Raw genomic sequence first — 19,084 nt, 5'->3', positions numbered from 1 at the left:
CTTATAAATATCACAAAATAAATTCTTTTCATTTTGAGTCGTCTGTAGCAGAGTTGCCAGTTGGCCTTTTTCAGGCTAAACCTTTCAATTATAATAATAATAATAATAATAATAATAATAATAATAATAATAATAATAATAATAATAATAATAATAATAATAATAATAATAATAATAATAACAACAACAACAACAATAATAATAATAATAATAATAATAATAATAATAATAATAATAATAATAATAATTGATTGTCCATAAATGCTATATTTTTTTTTCCTTTTTCTACTAATAGTTTGGCCTTTTAAAGCTTCCATTGTTTAAAAGTTGGCCTTTTCTCATTTAGAAAACCTGGCATTCTTGAACTTTGTAGGCCTTAGCTAACTCGCCCTTGAAGGCTGCATCAGGGTTGCCAGGTTTTCCCTATGAGAAAAGGCCAACATCTGATCAACTGCGGCTTTAAAAGGCCAACATAATTGTAAAGAAAGGCCGAAAATATATCACTTAAGGCTAACCAACTTCAAAAAGGCCATATTTAGGTATCTAGCATGAAAAATGCCAAATTTGGAGTTTCCTGGCAAGAAAAAGGCCAACATGGCAAACTGGGCTGCATTATAATACCTAAACATTTTATTCAAGTTTTTCCACTAATTTACATGTTTTAATTCTGTGTTGTAAGTAATTATACTGAAGACATGTTATGTAATTATCTGTAATACAACCCAATTTAGTATCATCATCAGTTTGTGCATAGTAGGGGAGGAATATAATCATCTACTTGTCTGTTCCAGTAATATCCTCCCATTCTGAATTCGTTTGTTTATTGAATTTATATGATTATTATTATTATTAATATTATTATTATTATTATTATTATTATTATTATTATTATTATTATTATTATTATTATTATTATTAGCCAAGCTACAACCCTAGTTGGAAAAGCAAGATGCTATAAGCCCAAAGGCTCCAACAGGAAAAAATAGCCCAGTGAGGAGAAGAAATAAGGAAATGAATAAATGATGAGAACAAATTAACAATAAATCATTCCCTTGTTTTCCTGATCTCACTTAAGATATCATGAAACTACAATTATTGTTGGAGGAAACTAAATGTAAAATAACGGCTTCCTTTCAGTGCAATCGAACATTGTACAATTGGCTAAAGATTTATTAGCATTATGAATATTTAATTTTCCTGGTAAGGAAATCTCCTTGAAACATCTAATTTTCTATGTTATAATAAACTGTAATTCTCTGTATTTATATACACTTTAGCGTCCTTCTTTATAATAGTGGTCAACTCATTTACCTTTCAAATCAGTAGGCCTATATATGCGAGTATCCTTTTAATAAATGATGGCTAGACTTATAATCTAAATTAAGTTTTATATATATATATATATATATATATATATATATATATATATATATATATATATATATATATATATATATATATATATATATATATATATGTGTGTGTGTGTATATATATATATATATATATATATATATATATATATATATATATATATATATATATATATAAACATCATATTGAGGGTTTTATGGTTTTCTTGTATAGAAAACATGCTGGGTAACATTCAAATATTATTATTTATTCATCTTTATTATGATTATTTTTACCTACTTACTTTTTTAGTGTACTTTGAAGACCACTTTTCTTGTGATAATAAACCATGTTATTATTATTATTATTATTATTATTATTATTATTATTATTATTATTATTATTATTATTATTATTATTATTATTATTATTATTATTATTAGCTAAGCTAGAACAATAGTTGGAAAAGCAGTATGCCATAAGCCATGGGCTCCAATAAGGAATAGTACAGTAGCTAAGTGGGTGGGAGAAGTAATGAATAATTGACATAGATTATTTTAAGAACATTATAAAAAACATTAATATAAATTTTTCATATATATATATATATATATATATATATATATATATATATATATATATATATATATATATATATATGTGTGTGTGTGTGTGTGTGTGTGTGTGTGTGTGTGTGTATACATATATATGTATATATGTATATATATATATATATATATATATATATATATATATATATATATATATATATATATATATATATATTACTACTACTATTACTACTACTACTACTACTACTACTACTACTACTACTACTAGCTAAGCTACAACCCTAGTTGGGAAAACAGGATGCTACAAGCCCAGGGGCTCCAATAGGGAAAAAAGCCTAGTGAGGAAAGGAAACAAGGGAAAATGAAATATTTCAAGAACAGTAACATTAAAATATTTCCTATGTAAACTATAAAAACTTTAACAAAACAAGAGGAAGAAAAATATGATAGAATAGTGTGCCCGAGTGTACCCTCAAGCAAGGGAACTCTAACCCAAGACAGGGGAAGACCACGCATGGTACGGAGGCTATGGCATTAAAATATTCATAAAAATATTTTATAATAATTGTTAATTACTTTTCTTACAGTTTCTTTATCTCCTTTCCTCACTGGACTATTTTCCCTGATGGAGCCGTCGGGCTTACAGCATTCTGCTTCTCCAACTAGGGTTATAGCTTAGCAAGTAATAATAATAATAATAATAATAATAATAATAATAATAATAATAATACTCTCTCTCTCTCTCTCTCTCTCTCTCTCTCTCTCTCTCTCTCTCTCTCTCTCTCTCTCTCTCTCTCTCTCTCTCTCTCTCTCCATAAACTTACGCGTATCCCATGTCTCCTTTTGAAAGTACATTACTATGTACAGTACATACTACACAAACACGTTGTTGCCTACATATGCGTTAATCAAAACGGTTTTAATTTTTTTTTTTTACTTGAACATTCTTGAAAAGTTGTAGGCCTGTTTCTTTTTTTTTTTTTTTTTTTTACCATTTTTTCGGCTGCTGTTATGGGCAATGGTGGGCCTTTTGGTGGCATCCACTATATAAATTACCACATGTCTCCTTATATTTATCTTTTCTGTTTTTTAACACAAGTAGTCAACAAACAGTAAACTCCATAAACAAATGAAGCAAAATCTCTATGAAATAAATGCAAAGTTACGTAATACACTTGATTTATTGGAAGTAGGCCTACGATGCAGTCTGACAAATACTTGAATACTAGGCCTACTGCCACTTTTTAGAGGGCCTATAGTTAGAAATTATTGCTAAATCTGGGAATGTAATTTTTATTACCTATTATGAAAAACTCTAAGCCTAAAAAAAACATTGATGACAATAATCTTTTTCTTCTCTGAGAACAAACATGAAATTTAGCTTACCAGCCCTGGCTGTAGACGTTGATCCATAGCTGATATTTTCAAATGAAAACCAGAGGCAAGAAATGGCGTATAACGCTTATCCTTTTTGGTTATGGACTTAATAAACACAATTTAATAGTGACTTTTTTCATAAGTCATCTCAGAAGTACGGAATTGGTGTATTTTTGTAATTGCGTAGGCCTATCAATTGGTATTACGCGCTATAGATCAAGATTTGCCACTTTGAAACTTAGTGTAAACTTTCATTGGTCTATAACTCATTTTTTGTAAGGCTGAACTCATCAGAAAACGTTTCACAATCACTTAGAAGTACGCATATCTTAATTATGAATTAAATGGATGTGATGAATCTCTCACAAACAATTTTTAGGTCTTATACACTTTTCCTTTCAGAACATACACCAATCCATTACACTCAACTTTAAACGTAATAGCAACGCTAAAGGTCTTTCTTATCTCATGGAAGGTTGCTTATTATCTATTAATTTACTATTAGTTTAAAACAATATATATCATTTAATATTACCACCCTATTGTAAGCAAGGACTGAAAAATCCTCTTTGTAATTATCTGCTTCAGGATAATCGTTTATCTAGTTGGCTATGGGGATATTATTAAGGAACTCCAGGATGCAAAGGATCGCAGGCCCTTGGGCCCACCTACGTTTCCCGGGAGTAATCTGGATGATAAGTTCTTATCACACCTTCTCTTAACAGTTAACCGTCAACCTTATCAAGCACATAGGTAAGCAAGTTTGTTCTCATGTTCATTGTGTGTGAGTAATGCTATTGTTTTTAAACTGTTGATATAATGGTGATTTCGTTTATAGGATATATATATATATATATATATATATATATATATATATATATATATATATATATATATATATATATATATGTATGTATATATATATATATATATATATATATATATATAGATTTATATATACATATATATATATATATATATATATATATATATATATATATATATATATATTCAGATAAGCCATAAAAAATATATATATGGCTTATCTGAATATGAAAAACACGTCTAAATGTGCAAAATTTATCATATATATATGTATATATATATATATATATATATATATATATATATATATATATATATATATATATATTTATATATTATATATATATATATATATATATATATATATATTCATACACACACATACACACACACACATATATATATATATATATATATATATATATATATATATATATATATATATATATATGTATGTATGTATGTATATACCACACACAAATGCAGCCGTTTCTAGTCCACTGCGTAACAAAGGCCTCAGACATGTCTTGAGTCATGTCTGGTGTTTGGGGATGGTGGGAGACAATGGTCTGATAGCTCACAGCAAACCACCCTAGTATGGATGGCCCTGACTAGTACAGCCTTGCTGATCATGGCAATACACAAACCCTTTCACCACGTTAAGGTATCCTCACTCAAAAAGGGTAGCTATATACCTTTTTAGCTAACTCATTCTCAGTTAATGTTTTGATGGACTTAAATCTCTAATCTCATCTCCACATTGGCTGCGACCCACTACGCTTGATTAACAGCTCGGTACATACTAGTATTTTCCAGCTCAAGTGCATATGGAGCATTGTGTGTGTGTGTGTGTGTAGTAACAAGAGAAAAAACTGAAAAGACTTGATTGAAGTTGGTACTTTCGTGTTATTAGTAAGTCAGTCAATATGACTAATAAAGACGAAAGTACTAACTCCAATCAAGTCTCATCATATATATATATATATATATATATATATATATATATATATATATATATATATATATATATATATATATATATATATATATATATATATATATATATATATACCGAAGACATGAATCACTTCCTTTAAGTATTCTTTCAGTGCGTTTTAAATAATTTTCCCATACCCAGTTAAGATAGAAATCTTAGATAAAAACAGTTCTTAAAACCAGAATTACCGGTTGAGATAAGATAAAACACGAGATCCTGACTCAAGAAATATACGAATTCTTTCTTCACTCAGGTCTTCATTTGTTCTTTTCTTTGATAAGTCTATCGAGACGTAGTACTAAGTCTTCATTGGACAATGATTGATGAAGTTAGGATGGAGTTATCTTTATTATGATTATTTAACCGATTCAGGAGTCTTTTTTATGATTTTCTTTATTTTGTTTTTATATTTTTTCCACAAACAAATAGGCCTACTTCTGTATTCATAGTTCATGGATGCGAATGACTAGACGAAGGCCTAGACCTAGGTCTAGACATAGGACTAGACATAGGACTAAAGTCACTATAGTCCATTTCTTTTAGCGAGTCATATTTGCACCGACTCGCAACGGTGCCCTTTTAGCTCGGAAAAAGTTTCCTTCTATCTGATTGGTTAGAATTATCTTGTCCAACCAATCAGCGATCAGGAAACTTTTCCGAGCTAAAAGGGCACCGCTGCGAGTCGGTGTAGATCAGATCAGATTCAGGTTGAGGCTTCGCCTTTGCAACGGTGCAAATATGACTCGCTAAAAGAAATGGACTATAGGCTGTCAGTTTTATGTGATGTTCTCACTGATTAGACTATATTTTCACCCATTGTCTATGGTATCCTATGGAGAGTAACCTATATGATTGACTATCGTAAAGAGATAAGGTTTACGGTACCGAATACATTTTATGCGCTTTGCATATCTATATAAATTTGGTTCCTTGGAGGTTAACTATAATGGTGATCATGATGATAATAAGGATTATAATGATTATATTAGTAATACTATAATATGGCTTACTTTCTCTGAGGTCAGTCTCTCTCTCATATATACATATATATACATACATATATATATATATATATATATATATATATATATATATATATATATATATATATATATATATGCCATTTTAAGGACCCTGTTTAGTATCGTCGGCAATTTTGGCTATTCTACCAGTTGATCCTAAATCTATGTCGTTGATGTAAATCAGAAATTGTAATGGACCAAAGACGGCGAGAGAGAGAGAGAGAGAGAGAGAGAGAGAGAGAGAGAGAGAGAGAGAGAGAGAGAGAGAGAGAGAGAGAGAGAGAGAATGTATAAAATGTTCTTTACTGCCTATGGAAGAAGTTAATCAGGATTTGAAAAGCTAGTCGACTATCGAAAACACAGTCCAGGGCTACCAACATAATCGTATTAAGAGTTCGGCTTTGCTACCATACCATGCCTTCTCCTTATCAGTGGAATTTAATAAACTCGTTATCAGTCAGATAAAACGATACCTAAAGAATTACCGTCTTATTACTGCAACTGTATCGTGGAAAAAGTCAATAACGGACAACAGTCGCCTGTCAGGTGGCCCCTCGGGAGTGTGGAAACAAAATTTATTTGACTTTATAGTGTTGTCATTTAAAAGGAAATTGTTTAAGGTAAGAGTTGCTTACGTAAAGTATTTCTCTTAAGAGTTTTATAAGTATATTAGGCTGCCAATAGTTCTGGACGTCTCATATTGTGTTGTGATATTTTATGTGAAATGTGTTTTTCCTAATTTTTAAGTTTTAGTAAAATTGAATGTAGGCAACATTATGGACTGAGCCTACAGTTTTTATCTATCTATCTATCTATCTATCTATATATATATATATATATATATATATATATATATATATATATATATATATATATATATATATATAGATAGATAGATAGATAGATAGATAGATAGATAGATAATGTGGGTATAGGCTACATATGTAAAAATGGAGAGAGAGAGAGAGAGAGAGAGAGAGAGAGAGAGAGAGAGAGAGAGAGAGAGAGAGAGAGAGAGAATATAGAAACTTCTCTACCGTCTATGGAAAAAGCTAATATATATATATATATATATATATATATATATATATATATATATATATATATATATATATATATATATCCCTTTCTGCGTGGGGATACTTTAACGTGGTGAAAGGGTTTGTTTATTGCCATGATCAGCAAAGCTGTAGCCTACCAGCCAGGGTCATCGTCACCGTCACCCATACTAGGTTGGTTTGCTGCGAGCGATCATATTAAAGTCTCCCACCATCGCCAATCTGCACTGGCCAGAGTGATGATGAAAACTGGCTAAACTCCAGACATGAATAAGGACATGTCAGAAGCCATTGTCCTGCAGTGTACTAGATACGGTTGCATTTGTTGTTAATATATATATATATATATATATATATATATATATATATATATATATATATATACAATACTTTTCGAAATGCCTTTGAAATATGACCGCTAGTTAGAATTTTAAAATTTTTGAGCCTAATTGTGCGTTGATTTAATCTAGAATCTCTTTAACAAATTCTAAAAGTACTCAAGATATTTTGTAACACAAATAAATGACATCTCTCATTAAGGGATAAAAAGACTTACAACTCTGTTATCAATAGACCGAGGCTCCACCACAAGATAAAGTGCTTCTAGTCCTCTAAGTGGTTAGACCAAGGTAATCCGTTAATTCGTTTACGCAGTCATTAATTTAAAAAGCATCCTCCCCTGTATAATAAAGAGTAAGTGTCTGGCTATATAATAGAAATATATTTCTTTCCTATCGCGCTGGGGTAGGGGAGAGGAGTAGTCATATCCTGGTGAAAGGGAGAGGTTGACCCGGAAACCACAATCTCCCACAAATTGCCCAATGAGCGGGCAAGGGGAAGGAGTGTGTGTGTGTGTGTGTGTGTGTGTGTGTGTGTGTGTGTGTGTGCATATAGAAATATTTCGCCATCTTTTTGACAGGTCGCGTACACTTGTATCTAATAAAATTTGTGCAATGTAGCTTATGAAAACTCTAATAAAATTTGTGCAATGTAGCTTATGAAAACATATTTTATCTTATTTCTATAGTGTCTATTATTATATACACATTAGAAATGTTATTAGTTTTAATCTGGTATAAATGATAAATGTGAAATTAACATCGAGAAATTGGAAGAAAAGTAGGCCATAAATACATTCTTCTTCTATTTTCTTCTTCTCTCCTTTCCAGACCTCAAACGTGAATAAGATTCATCTATCTATTGCTCACTCCCAAGTGGTAAAATGGTGAGTGTTTTCTTTCTTATTTTGTCGAATTCGTTCTTCTGTGAAACATTGTAAATCTGTAGAAACTTGCCATAAATATGATCTCAATGAAAGTTTTAGTTAGTCTGAAATTTAATGCGTAGAACCTTAACGTTTTCTTTCATTCTTGTGATTTTAATTTCTTTAACTAGAGAGAACGCGGTTCTTTTGTCTCTTATAACTGGGTGTTTTTATTGACAAATATCATCCAACTATCTTTAATTATAGGATCCTAGACAGGACTCACGGGATGCAACAGCAAGGCGCTCTACAAACAAAACAACAGCTGCTGAAGAGGTAAGAGAATGTTTGAATAAATGAGGAAAAAGAAAAAAAAACTGTCCACAAACGAAATTCTATCATCCACTTACTCAAGAAATTCTTATGTGACTCTAGATGTGTATTTCGAAAATAAAAACAAAAGTAGGCCTATTGCTGTCGAATTAAACTAGTTGATATTTCATTAGGATTTTCAATTGATATAATTTAATGGCATCAATGAGTCGTGTCATGTAGACCTACATGTTTTATTTCTGTATTCGAGTCTCCCATTTCCCTGCTTGTAGAAATCTCATGTTAATTATTCATATTTTGTTTATTTAAATGGTTAACTTTGTATTTTAAATTCCCGTTTTCTATATATTGTATATACAGTCTCTTTCTGGGTGAAGATAAGTTTTAACGTGGTGAAAGGGTTTGTGCATTGCCATGATCAATAAAGCTGTAGCCTTCTAGTAAAGCCCAACCCATACTAAGTTGGTTTGCAGTGAGCGATCAGACTATAGTCTCCCTCCATGTCTAATCCGCACAGGCCAGCGTGGTGATTAAAACTGGCCAAACTCCAGACATGAATGAAGACATGTCTGAGGCCTTTATCTTGCAGTGGACTAGAAACGGCTGCATTTGTTGTTGTTGTTGTAGTTGGTGTTGTTGTTGTTGTAGTTGTTGTTGTTGTTGTTGTATCCATAATATAGTTTATCCTTATGTGTTTTAATTTATTATTATTTCATGAATTCAATTTACGATTGTATTTTACATTTATTATTTTATCTTCTCACCAGGAGTTCCTCCAAGCCGCCTTCGACGGAGAATACGAGAAGATTCGAGAATTGATCAAAGATGGAACCAACGTTGATGTCGTCAGCAGTAAAACCGGTTGGGAAGGTCAGGTCAGGTCATCCTTAACATCAGATGGATTTGCTATGTTTTTAGTTCTATTAACTAGTTAATTATTTTGCATTTTTTTGTTAATGATTATTTCGGTCCTAATTGTTAGATTAACTATATGAAATTATTCAATATATTGTTAAATTAACGATATGAAAATATTCAATATAATGTTGAATTAACTTTATGTAAATATTCAATATATTGTTAAATTAACTACATGAAAATGTTGCTTATGATAATACGAATATACTATAAGCTATACAGTATATATACAATATACACTGATATATATATATATATATATATATATATATATATATATATATATATATATATATATATATATATATTTATACATACATGCTTACATACACACACACACACACACACACACACACACACACATATATATATATATATATATATATATATATATATATATATATATATATATATATATATATATATATATGCAATAACTTTGCAGTTTATTGAATATTTTAATCCTCAATTGAGATTTATCTATTTTGAAATCATTTAGGTTTATCTGCGCTGCATTTGGCTTGTTGGAGTGGAAATGACAAAGTAGTGAAACTCCTTCTCTTTTTGCAAGCAAAGAGGAAAGCCGTTGCTAAAGGTAACTCCTATTTCATACTATATCCATAGTGACAGTCGGCCTAGGGCTCCAGCAATATAGCGATAGCGCAGTGTTTCCAGATATAGGGATTTATCCCTAGATTTGGGGATTTTGGGTGTCTGGTGGGGATATCCTGTACACATTTCTATGAAGAAGAGACAAAGATGAGTGTACCTTTATATTGTTGCAATTAGTTTGCTTGCACTTATTCTTATATGAAGTAAAGTGAGTAATTTCTATATTAGTAAAACTAAGAGGATCAGAAGAAAATATATTTGTGGATATGGGAATTTTTTAGTTGTTTTGGGATGAAGTAAAGTGAGTAATTTCTATATTAGTAAAACTAAAAAGATCAGAACAAAATATATTTGTGGATGTGGGAATTTTTTCGTTGTTTTGGGGATTTTTTTTAGCATGAATTTGGGGGATTTTTTATCATTAGTTTTAGGGATTTTTAGACTAACCATATGGCAACACTGTGGTAGCGGTTGTAGGTTGGCCAAAGCACCAGCCAGCCGCTGAGAAGCTACCGCGAGAGAGCTATTGGGTCCTTGGACCGGACAGATAGAGTACTATATTGGATCCTTCTCTCTGGTTACGGCTTATTTTTCTTTTCATACATCCACCAAATAGTCTTGCCAAATATTTCCACATTCTCCTCTTTCTTCATACACCTGGCAACACTGAGATTGCCCAACAATTATTTTTCCCTGGAGGGGTTAACTATTATAACGTAATTATTCAGAGGCTACTTTCCACTTAGTAAAGGTAGAAGAGGCTCTTTAGCTGTGGCAAGTAGCTCTTCTAGAAAAAAAGACACTCCAAAATCATACAATTGTTTTCTAGTCTTGGGTAGTACCATAGCCCCTGTACCATGGCCTTCCACTGTCTTGGATTAGAGTTCTCTTGTTTGAGGCTACACTCAGGCATACTATTCTACCTGTTTCCTTATTCCTTTTCCTCACTGGGCTAGTTTCCCTTTTGGAGTCCTTGGACTTATAGCATCCTGCTTTTCCAACTAGGGATGTAATTTAGATAGTAATAATATTAGTAAATATAATAATGAAGTCATGTAAATAAGCATATTTATTACCCTTTGCAGATTTTAAGAACAAACTAACAATTTTCCTCTTTGCAGGATTCAAACCAGTGCATTTCGCAGCCAAAGGAGGCCACGTCAACGTCCTATCAGTCCTTTGGGATAACGAATGCAACATAAAGAGCAAAACCATTAAAGGGAGGTCGCCATTGCACATTGCAGCCGATAACGGGAACATAGAGGCGGTCAAGTGAGTACCAAGGCCTTTTTAGGAAGGGGTTATGTTCTCGTCCCTCACAAAATAAAATAAACACGTTGGTAATCAATTTTTTTATGTATATATATATATATATATATATATATATATATATATATATATATATATATGTGTAAATGTATATATACAGTATATATATATATATATATATATATATATATATATATACTGTATATATATAAACACGTTAGTAATCAATTCGTTATGTATATATGCATATATATATATATGTATGTATATATATATATGTATATATATATAAATAAATATATATATATATATATATATATATATATATATATATATATATATATATATACATATCATTCAACATTATAGGGTGATGATGCAATATGCAATGAAGAGAGAGAGAGAGAGAGAGAGAGAGAGAGAGGAGAGAGAGAGAGAGAGAGAGAGAGAGGAGAGAGAGAGAGAGAGAGAGATGAATTCAACCTTCCATATCTCCTTTATTATTCTTCTTGGAGCAACTATTAAACGGTAGCTGCTGATTATCTTGTTTTAGTTTTATCAAAGTTGGAAGGTTTTCGTAAAATCCAAGTTTTATGTCATGAAAATTTCATTAATTTCTTCGAAGAGACTGATTTTTATTTTTTTGAAGATTTTCCTTTTTTATTTTCATCTTCCTTTATCATATCTACTGTACTTTTTATAGAAACAGCAAAGACCTCCGTACTATCATAGTTAGCTCGTAAATTAAAACCTCATCTTTATAATAGTAGTAAATGAAGTGTTGCATAATCATCAAAGGAAATGTTGCCATAGTAGTAAAGATAATGTTGCAATAGTATTGAAGGGATGTTGAAATAGTAGTAAATGAAATGTGGCAAAAATATTAAAATAAACATTGCAATAGTAGTAAAGATAATGTTGCAATAGTATTGAAGGGATGTTGAAATAGTAGTAAATGAAATGTGGCAAAAATATTAAAATAAACATTGCAATAGTAGTAAAGATAATGCTGCAATAGTATTGAAGGGATGTTGAAATAGTAGTAAATGAAATGTTGCAAAAATATTAAAATAAACATTGCAATAGTAGTAAAGATAATGCTGCAATAGTACTGAAGGGATGTTGAAATAGTAGTAAATGAAATGTGGCAAAAATATTAAAATAAACATTGCAATAGTAGTAAAGATAATGCTGCAATAGTACTGAAGGGATGTTGAAATAGTAGTAAATGAAATGTGGCAAAAATATTAAAATAAACATTGCAATATTAGTAAAGATAATGCTGCAATAGTACTGAAGGGATGTTGAAATAGTAGTAAATGAAATGTTGCAATAGTATTGAAAGGATGTTGAAATAGTAGTACATGAAATGTTGCAAAAGTATTAGAATAAGATGTTGCAATAGTAGTAAAAATATTGCTGCAATAGTACTGAATGGATGTTGAAATAGTAGTAAATGAAATGTTGCAATAGTAGTAAAAGAGCACATTATCTGAAACTATTAAGTCTGATGTCATTAACAAGAGCATTGTCTAACCACAAAAGATGGCTGGTAGAAAAAGGGTCCTACTTGAATTCGAAGGACCTCAGAGGAAAGACGCCTGAAGACCTCGCCAAGGACGCAGGATACAAAGATGTGGCTCGATATCTGAGGGAAAAGGCAGAAGAGGTAGGCCTAAATATGTTTTTATGTTGAATAGGCTGACATATGTCTTTTTATAGTTTATATATGAAAGATTGTATTAATGTTGTTACTGTTCTTAAAATATTTTATTCTAATTATTTATTACTTCTCATATAGTTTATTTATTTCCTTATTTCCTTTCCTCACTGGGCTATTTTTCCATAATAATAATAATAATAATAATAATAATAATAATAATAATAATAATTATTATTATTATTATTATTATTCATTGCTTTCATATAGTCCATTCATTTTCTTATTTCCTTTCCTCAGTGGGCTATTTTTCCCTGTTGGAGCCCTTGGGCTTATAGCATCCTGCTTTTACAACTAGGGCTGTAGCTTAGCTGTTAATAATAATAATAATAATAATAATAATAATAATAATAATAATAATAATAATAATAATAATAATGAATATCTCCATTCCAGCTAAGACTGGATGGCATCACTGGTATGCGAAAGTTAGGAGAAGGTGCCTTTGGCGAAGTGTATCTTGTGAAGAAAGATCTGAAATACTCTGTCTTGAAACAGGTGAGTTCCTCACTATTATCTTTGTTGTCTTTAGCTAAATGGTATGCCAGGTGCTAATTCTACAGCTGTTGCTGCTACGGCCAGTTGTAGATGTATTTAATTGTCACGTATGTACTTGTATGGTTAATATGCCTGACTGGGTAAAGGTGGGCTTATGAAACTACTTATCAGAATGTGGAATATTACAGATTAGTTTTTTACTTTGAATATTCAAATAAATTGTATAACTTTATGATATTGTTATCAGATATTGTGCAACTATATGGAGAGCTCTCAAAGTAAAGGCAATCATAATCTCTTAAAGTACGATAGTCGTTAACCCTTGAAGTACGATAATCATTAGCTATTAAAGTACGACCATCTTTAGCTCTTAAAGTACGATAATCATTAGCTCAAGAAGTATGATAATCATTAGCTCAAGAGTAAAGATAATCATTAACTCTTTAAAGTACGATAATCAATAGCTATTAAAGTAAGATAATCATGAGCTCAAGAAGTATGATAATCATTAACTCTTAAAGTAAGATAATCATTAGCTATTAAAGTAAGATAATCATTAGATCTCTAAGTAAGATAATCACTAGCTCTTTAAAGTAAGGTAATCATTAGCTCTTAAAGTACTATAGTCATTAGCTCTTAAAGTAAGATAACAATTAGCTCTTAAAGTACTATAATAATTAACTATTAAGATAATATACTAATTTGCTATTAAAGCAGATAATAATTAGCTATTAAAGTAAGATAATCATTAGCTCTAAAAGTACGATAATCAGTAGCTCTAAAAGTACGATAATCCTTAGCCCTTAAAGTACGATAATCACCTGAAGTAGAAAGTGATTTAATCTTATTTACCAAGTTCGATAACTGGACTTTACTTAATACTAACTCTCTGTCCCTGTACAGATCAACTTGGCTGAGTTAGAGAGGAAAAAACAGGAATACGCCCATCAGGAAATCAAGGTTCTCAAGTCCCTGTCACATCCGTATATAGTATCATGCTTGGTAAGTATCAGTATTACTAGTGTACGCGACCCGTCAAATATGACGCTTTAATATTTAGATAGAGATGTAAACACACACACACACAGATTCAACCCTTGTGGTTTCCGAGTGTACCTCTTGGGGTAGCCCCTCTCACCAGGGTATGACTACTCTCTCTCCCCTACCCGAGGGATGGGGAGAGACCGAGTAGTCATATGTTTGGCAATGCCGTTCAACGTGACAAGAAATACACACACACACACACACATATATATACATACATATATATATATATATATATATATATATATATATAAATATATATATATATATATATATATATATATATATAGAGCCAGACACATTGCTCTTAAGGGTACACTCAGTCACAGTATTCCATCTTATTTCTCTTCTTGTTTTTTTTTTTCTAAGTTTTTATAGTTTATATATGAAAGATCTATTTTAATGTTACTGTTCTTAAAATATTTTATTTCCTTTCCTCACTGAGCTATATTCCCTGTTGGAGCCCTTGGATTTATAGCATCCTGCGCTTCCAACTAGGGTTGTAGCTTAACTAATAATAATAATAATAATAATAATAATAATAATAATAATAATAATAATAAAAATAATAATAATAATAATAATAATAATAATAGTAATAATAATAATAATAATAGGTGAAATATGCTATTATTATTATTATTATTATTATTATTATTATTATTATTATTATTATTATTATTATTATTATTACTACTTGCTAAGCTACAACCCTAGTTGGAAAAGCAGGATGCTATAAGCCCAGAGGCCTCCAACAGGGAAAATAGCCCAGTGAAGAAAGTAAACATGGAAAAATAAGATATTTCAAAAACAGTAACAGCATCATACATCAGGCTCCCACGAAAAGCAGGATGTTATATACCCAGAGACTCCAACAGGGGAAAATTAGCCCAGTGAGGAAAGTAAACAAGGAATAAATACGATATTTGCAAAAACAGTAACAACAATATGCATCAGACTCTCACGAAAATCAGGGATGCTATATGCCCAGAGGTCCCAACAGGGAAAATAGCCCAGTGAGGAAAGTAAACGAGGAAAAATAAGATATTCTTAAAAACAGTAACATCATTATGCATCAGGCTCTCACACTTTTGACCTTGCTTCCACACAGGGAGGTGGTTTCAAGGGAAAATATCTGTTCATCGAGATGGAGTATTGCAGCGGAGGCGACCTCTACACGAGAATCTGCGACCAGAAGGATAAAAAGGTTCCTTTTGAGGAGACGTTGGTTGTTAACTGGTCCCTGAGGCTCTCGTTAGCTCTCAAAGTAAGATAATCACGAGGTTTTATAGTATGATCATTTTTAGTTCTTAAAGTACGATAATCATTAGTTCTTAATGTAAGATAATTATTAGTTCTTAAAGTACGATCATCATTAGTTCTTAAAGTAAGATATTTATTAGCTCTTAAAGTACGATAATCCTTAGCTCTTAAAGTAAAAAATTTATTACCTCCTAAAGTAAGATAGTCATTAGCTTTTAAGGTAAGATAATCATTAGCTATTAAAGTACGATAATCATTAGTTCTAAAAGTACAATAATCTGTAGCTCTCATTATACGATAATCGTTAGCTCTTAAAGTAAGATCATTATTATTTCTTAAAGTACGATAATCATTAGTTCTAAAAGGTATAAAACCTTTAGCTCTCATTGCACGATAATCACCATCTCTTTAAGTACGATAATCACCAATGGATCTTTCCTTAAATCACAACATTAAGTATCTAAAGTGAATAAATCAAAATTGAGATGGGAACATAAATGTTACACGAATTTAATCTCATAACAGACAAATTTCTCTTTAAGTTGTTGAAATTTCCTCGTAGAATTTATTACGTAAAATACATTTTACCAAAGATGCTAAGAAGTTTATTTATAACTATAATTATAATTTTTTTTTTTTTTTTTTTTTTTTTTGGTGTGGTACAGTATGTTCACAGTAGAATTTGATCTCATAACAGACATACTTTTCCTTAAGTTATTGGAATTTTATTGTAGAATTTATGACGTGAAATATATTTTACCAAAGATGCTAAGAAGTTTACTTATATTTTTTTTTTTTTGTGGGGGGGTGTATAGTATGTTCACAGCAGAATTCGATCTCATAACAGACACACTTTTCCTTAAGTTATTGCAATTTCATCGTAGAATTTATTACGTGAAATATATTCTACCAAAGATGCTAAGAAGTTTACTTATGACTTTTTTGGGGGGGTAGTACAGTATGTTCACAGTAGAATTTGATCTCATAACAGACACTTTTCCTTAAGTTGATGACATTTTTATCGTAGAATTTATTACGTAAAATACATTTTCCCAAAGATGCTAAGAAGTTTATTTATAATTACAATTATAATCTTTGGTTTTTTTTGGGTGGTACAGTATGTTCACAGTAGAATTTGATCTCATAACAGACACACTTTTCCTTAAGTTATTGCAATTTTATCGTAGAATTTATAACGTAAAATACATTTTACCAAAGATGCCAAGAACTTACTTATAATCACTGTTTTTTGGGGTGTTACAGTATGTTCACAGTAGAAACATCCTTCATAGAGACATAAAACCCCACAATATCTTCCTGACGGACAACGGCGTCATCAAATTGGGCGACTTTGGTTTTAGCAAAGGCACTGGACAACGCCTCTGCGGCTACTACGCATCTAGGGAGTCCTGCATATATGGTAATTAGATAAACAATTATCATTCTCCTTTTAAACTATACTCAAATTTTTTTTTATGGGGCACATTTGCACCGACTCGAGCGGTACCCTTTTAGCTCGGAAAAGTTTCCTGCTATCTGATTGGTTAGAAATTATCTTGTCCAACCAATCAGCGATCAGGAAATGTTTCCGGTACCCTTTTAGCTCGGAAAAAAAAGTTTCCTGCTATCTGATTGGTTAGAATTATCTTGGTTAGAATTATCTCGTCCAACCAATCAGCGATCAGGAAACGTTTCCGAGCTAAAATGGCACCCCCTGCGAGTCGATGCAAATCTGCCTCACTAAAAAAAAATGGCTATAGTTCTCTCTTTTTAAATGTCTTCTCACGCCTTTTCTTAACCTTTGATCCCTGAAAAACTATACTCAATTTTTTTAATGAGGCGCATTTGCACAAGTCGCAGATGTACCCTTTTAGCTCGGAAAAAGTTTCCTGCTATCTGATTGGTTAGAATGATCTTGTCCAACCAATCAGCGATCAGGAAACGTTTCCGAGCTAAAATGGCACCCCTGCGAATCGGTACAAATCAGCCTCGCTAAAAAGAATTGACTATAGTTCTATCTTTTTAAATGTCTTCTCCCGCCTTTTCTTAACCTTTGATCCCTGAAAAACTATACTCAATTTTCTTTAATGAGGCGCATTTGCACGAGTCGCAGCGGTACCCTTTTAGCTCGGAAAACGTTTCCTGCTATCTGATTGGTTAGAATTATCTCGTCCAACCAATCAGCGATCAAGAAACGTTTCCGAGCTAAAATGGCACCCCTGTGAGTCGGTGCAAATCTGCCTCACTAAAAAGAATTGACTATAGTTTTATCTCTTTAAATGTCTTCTCACGCCTTTTCTTACCCCTTGTTCCCTGAAAAAAAAAACTTTTTTATTATTTTCCATTCATTTTCTCCTTTACTCTTCTTTCATAAGGAATTTATTATCATTCTCCTTTAAACTAGTTCTATCTTCTTAAGTGTCTTCCCATGTCTTTGGCCACACGAAATATGGGTTCCTCTTTCCACTAGTTCCCTGAAAAACTTTTTTTTTTTTATAATGATAATGATAATAATAATAATAATAATGATGATGATAATAATAATGATAATAATAATAATAATAATAATAATAATAATAACAATAATAATAATAATAATAATAATGACAGTAATAATAATAATAATAATGATAATAATAATAATAAAAATAATAGCAATAATGATAATAATAACAATAATAATAATAATAATAATAATAATAATAATAATAATGATAATAATAATAATAAAAATAATAGCAATAATAATAATAATAATAACAATAATAATAATAATACTAATAATAATAATAATAAAAATAATAATAATAATAATAATAATAATAATTACAACAACGACAGCAACAGTAACAATAACAATAACAACAACAATAATAATAATAATAATAATAATAATAATAATAATAATAATGATAACAATAATAATGAAAAATATAATAATAATAATAATAATAATAATAATAATAATAATAATAATGATAATAATAATAATAATAATAATAATAATAATAATAATAAT

The 19,084-nt window shown here is 30.5% G+C and overlaps 1 protein-coding gene and 1 pseudogene across 2 annotated transcripts in view; one reads left to right on the top strand and one right to left on the bottom strand.

The window, feature by feature from the left end:
• LOC137646068 (putative leucine-rich repeat-containing protein DDB_G0290503) overlaps positions 1-3,762 on the bottom strand; it is a 96,341-nt gene extending 92,579 nt beyond the window's left edge. The window contains exon 1 of one of the 2 annotated variants that reach the window (XM_068379232.1): positions 3,312-3,762. In XM_068379232.1, coding sequence (XP_068235333.1) covers positions 3,312-3,338 — 27 coding nt within the window. In that variant the 5' untranslated portion in view covers positions 3,339-3,762. The remainder of the gene's footprint in view (positions 1-3,311) is intronic. The other variant, XM_068379231.1, reaches the window with a different exon arrangement.
• A 2,861-nt stretch (positions 3,763-6,623) lies between these two features.
• Positions 6,624-19,084, top strand: part of LOC137646069 (uncharacterized) — a 15,357-nt pseudogene continuing 2,896 nt past the window's right edge.

The sequence above is a fragment of the Palaemon carinicauda genome, chromosome 8 (assembly GCF_036898095.1).
Source record: "Palaemon carinicauda isolate YSFRI2023 chromosome 8, ASM3689809v2, whole genome shotgun sequence".
NCBI classification, from domain to species: domain Eukaryota; kingdom Metazoa; phylum Arthropoda; class Malacostraca; order Decapoda; family Palaemonidae; genus Palaemon; species Palaemon carinicauda.
The sequence above is the reverse complement of the archived record's forward strand: the minus strand, read 5'-3'. Positions and strand labels throughout refer to the sequence as shown.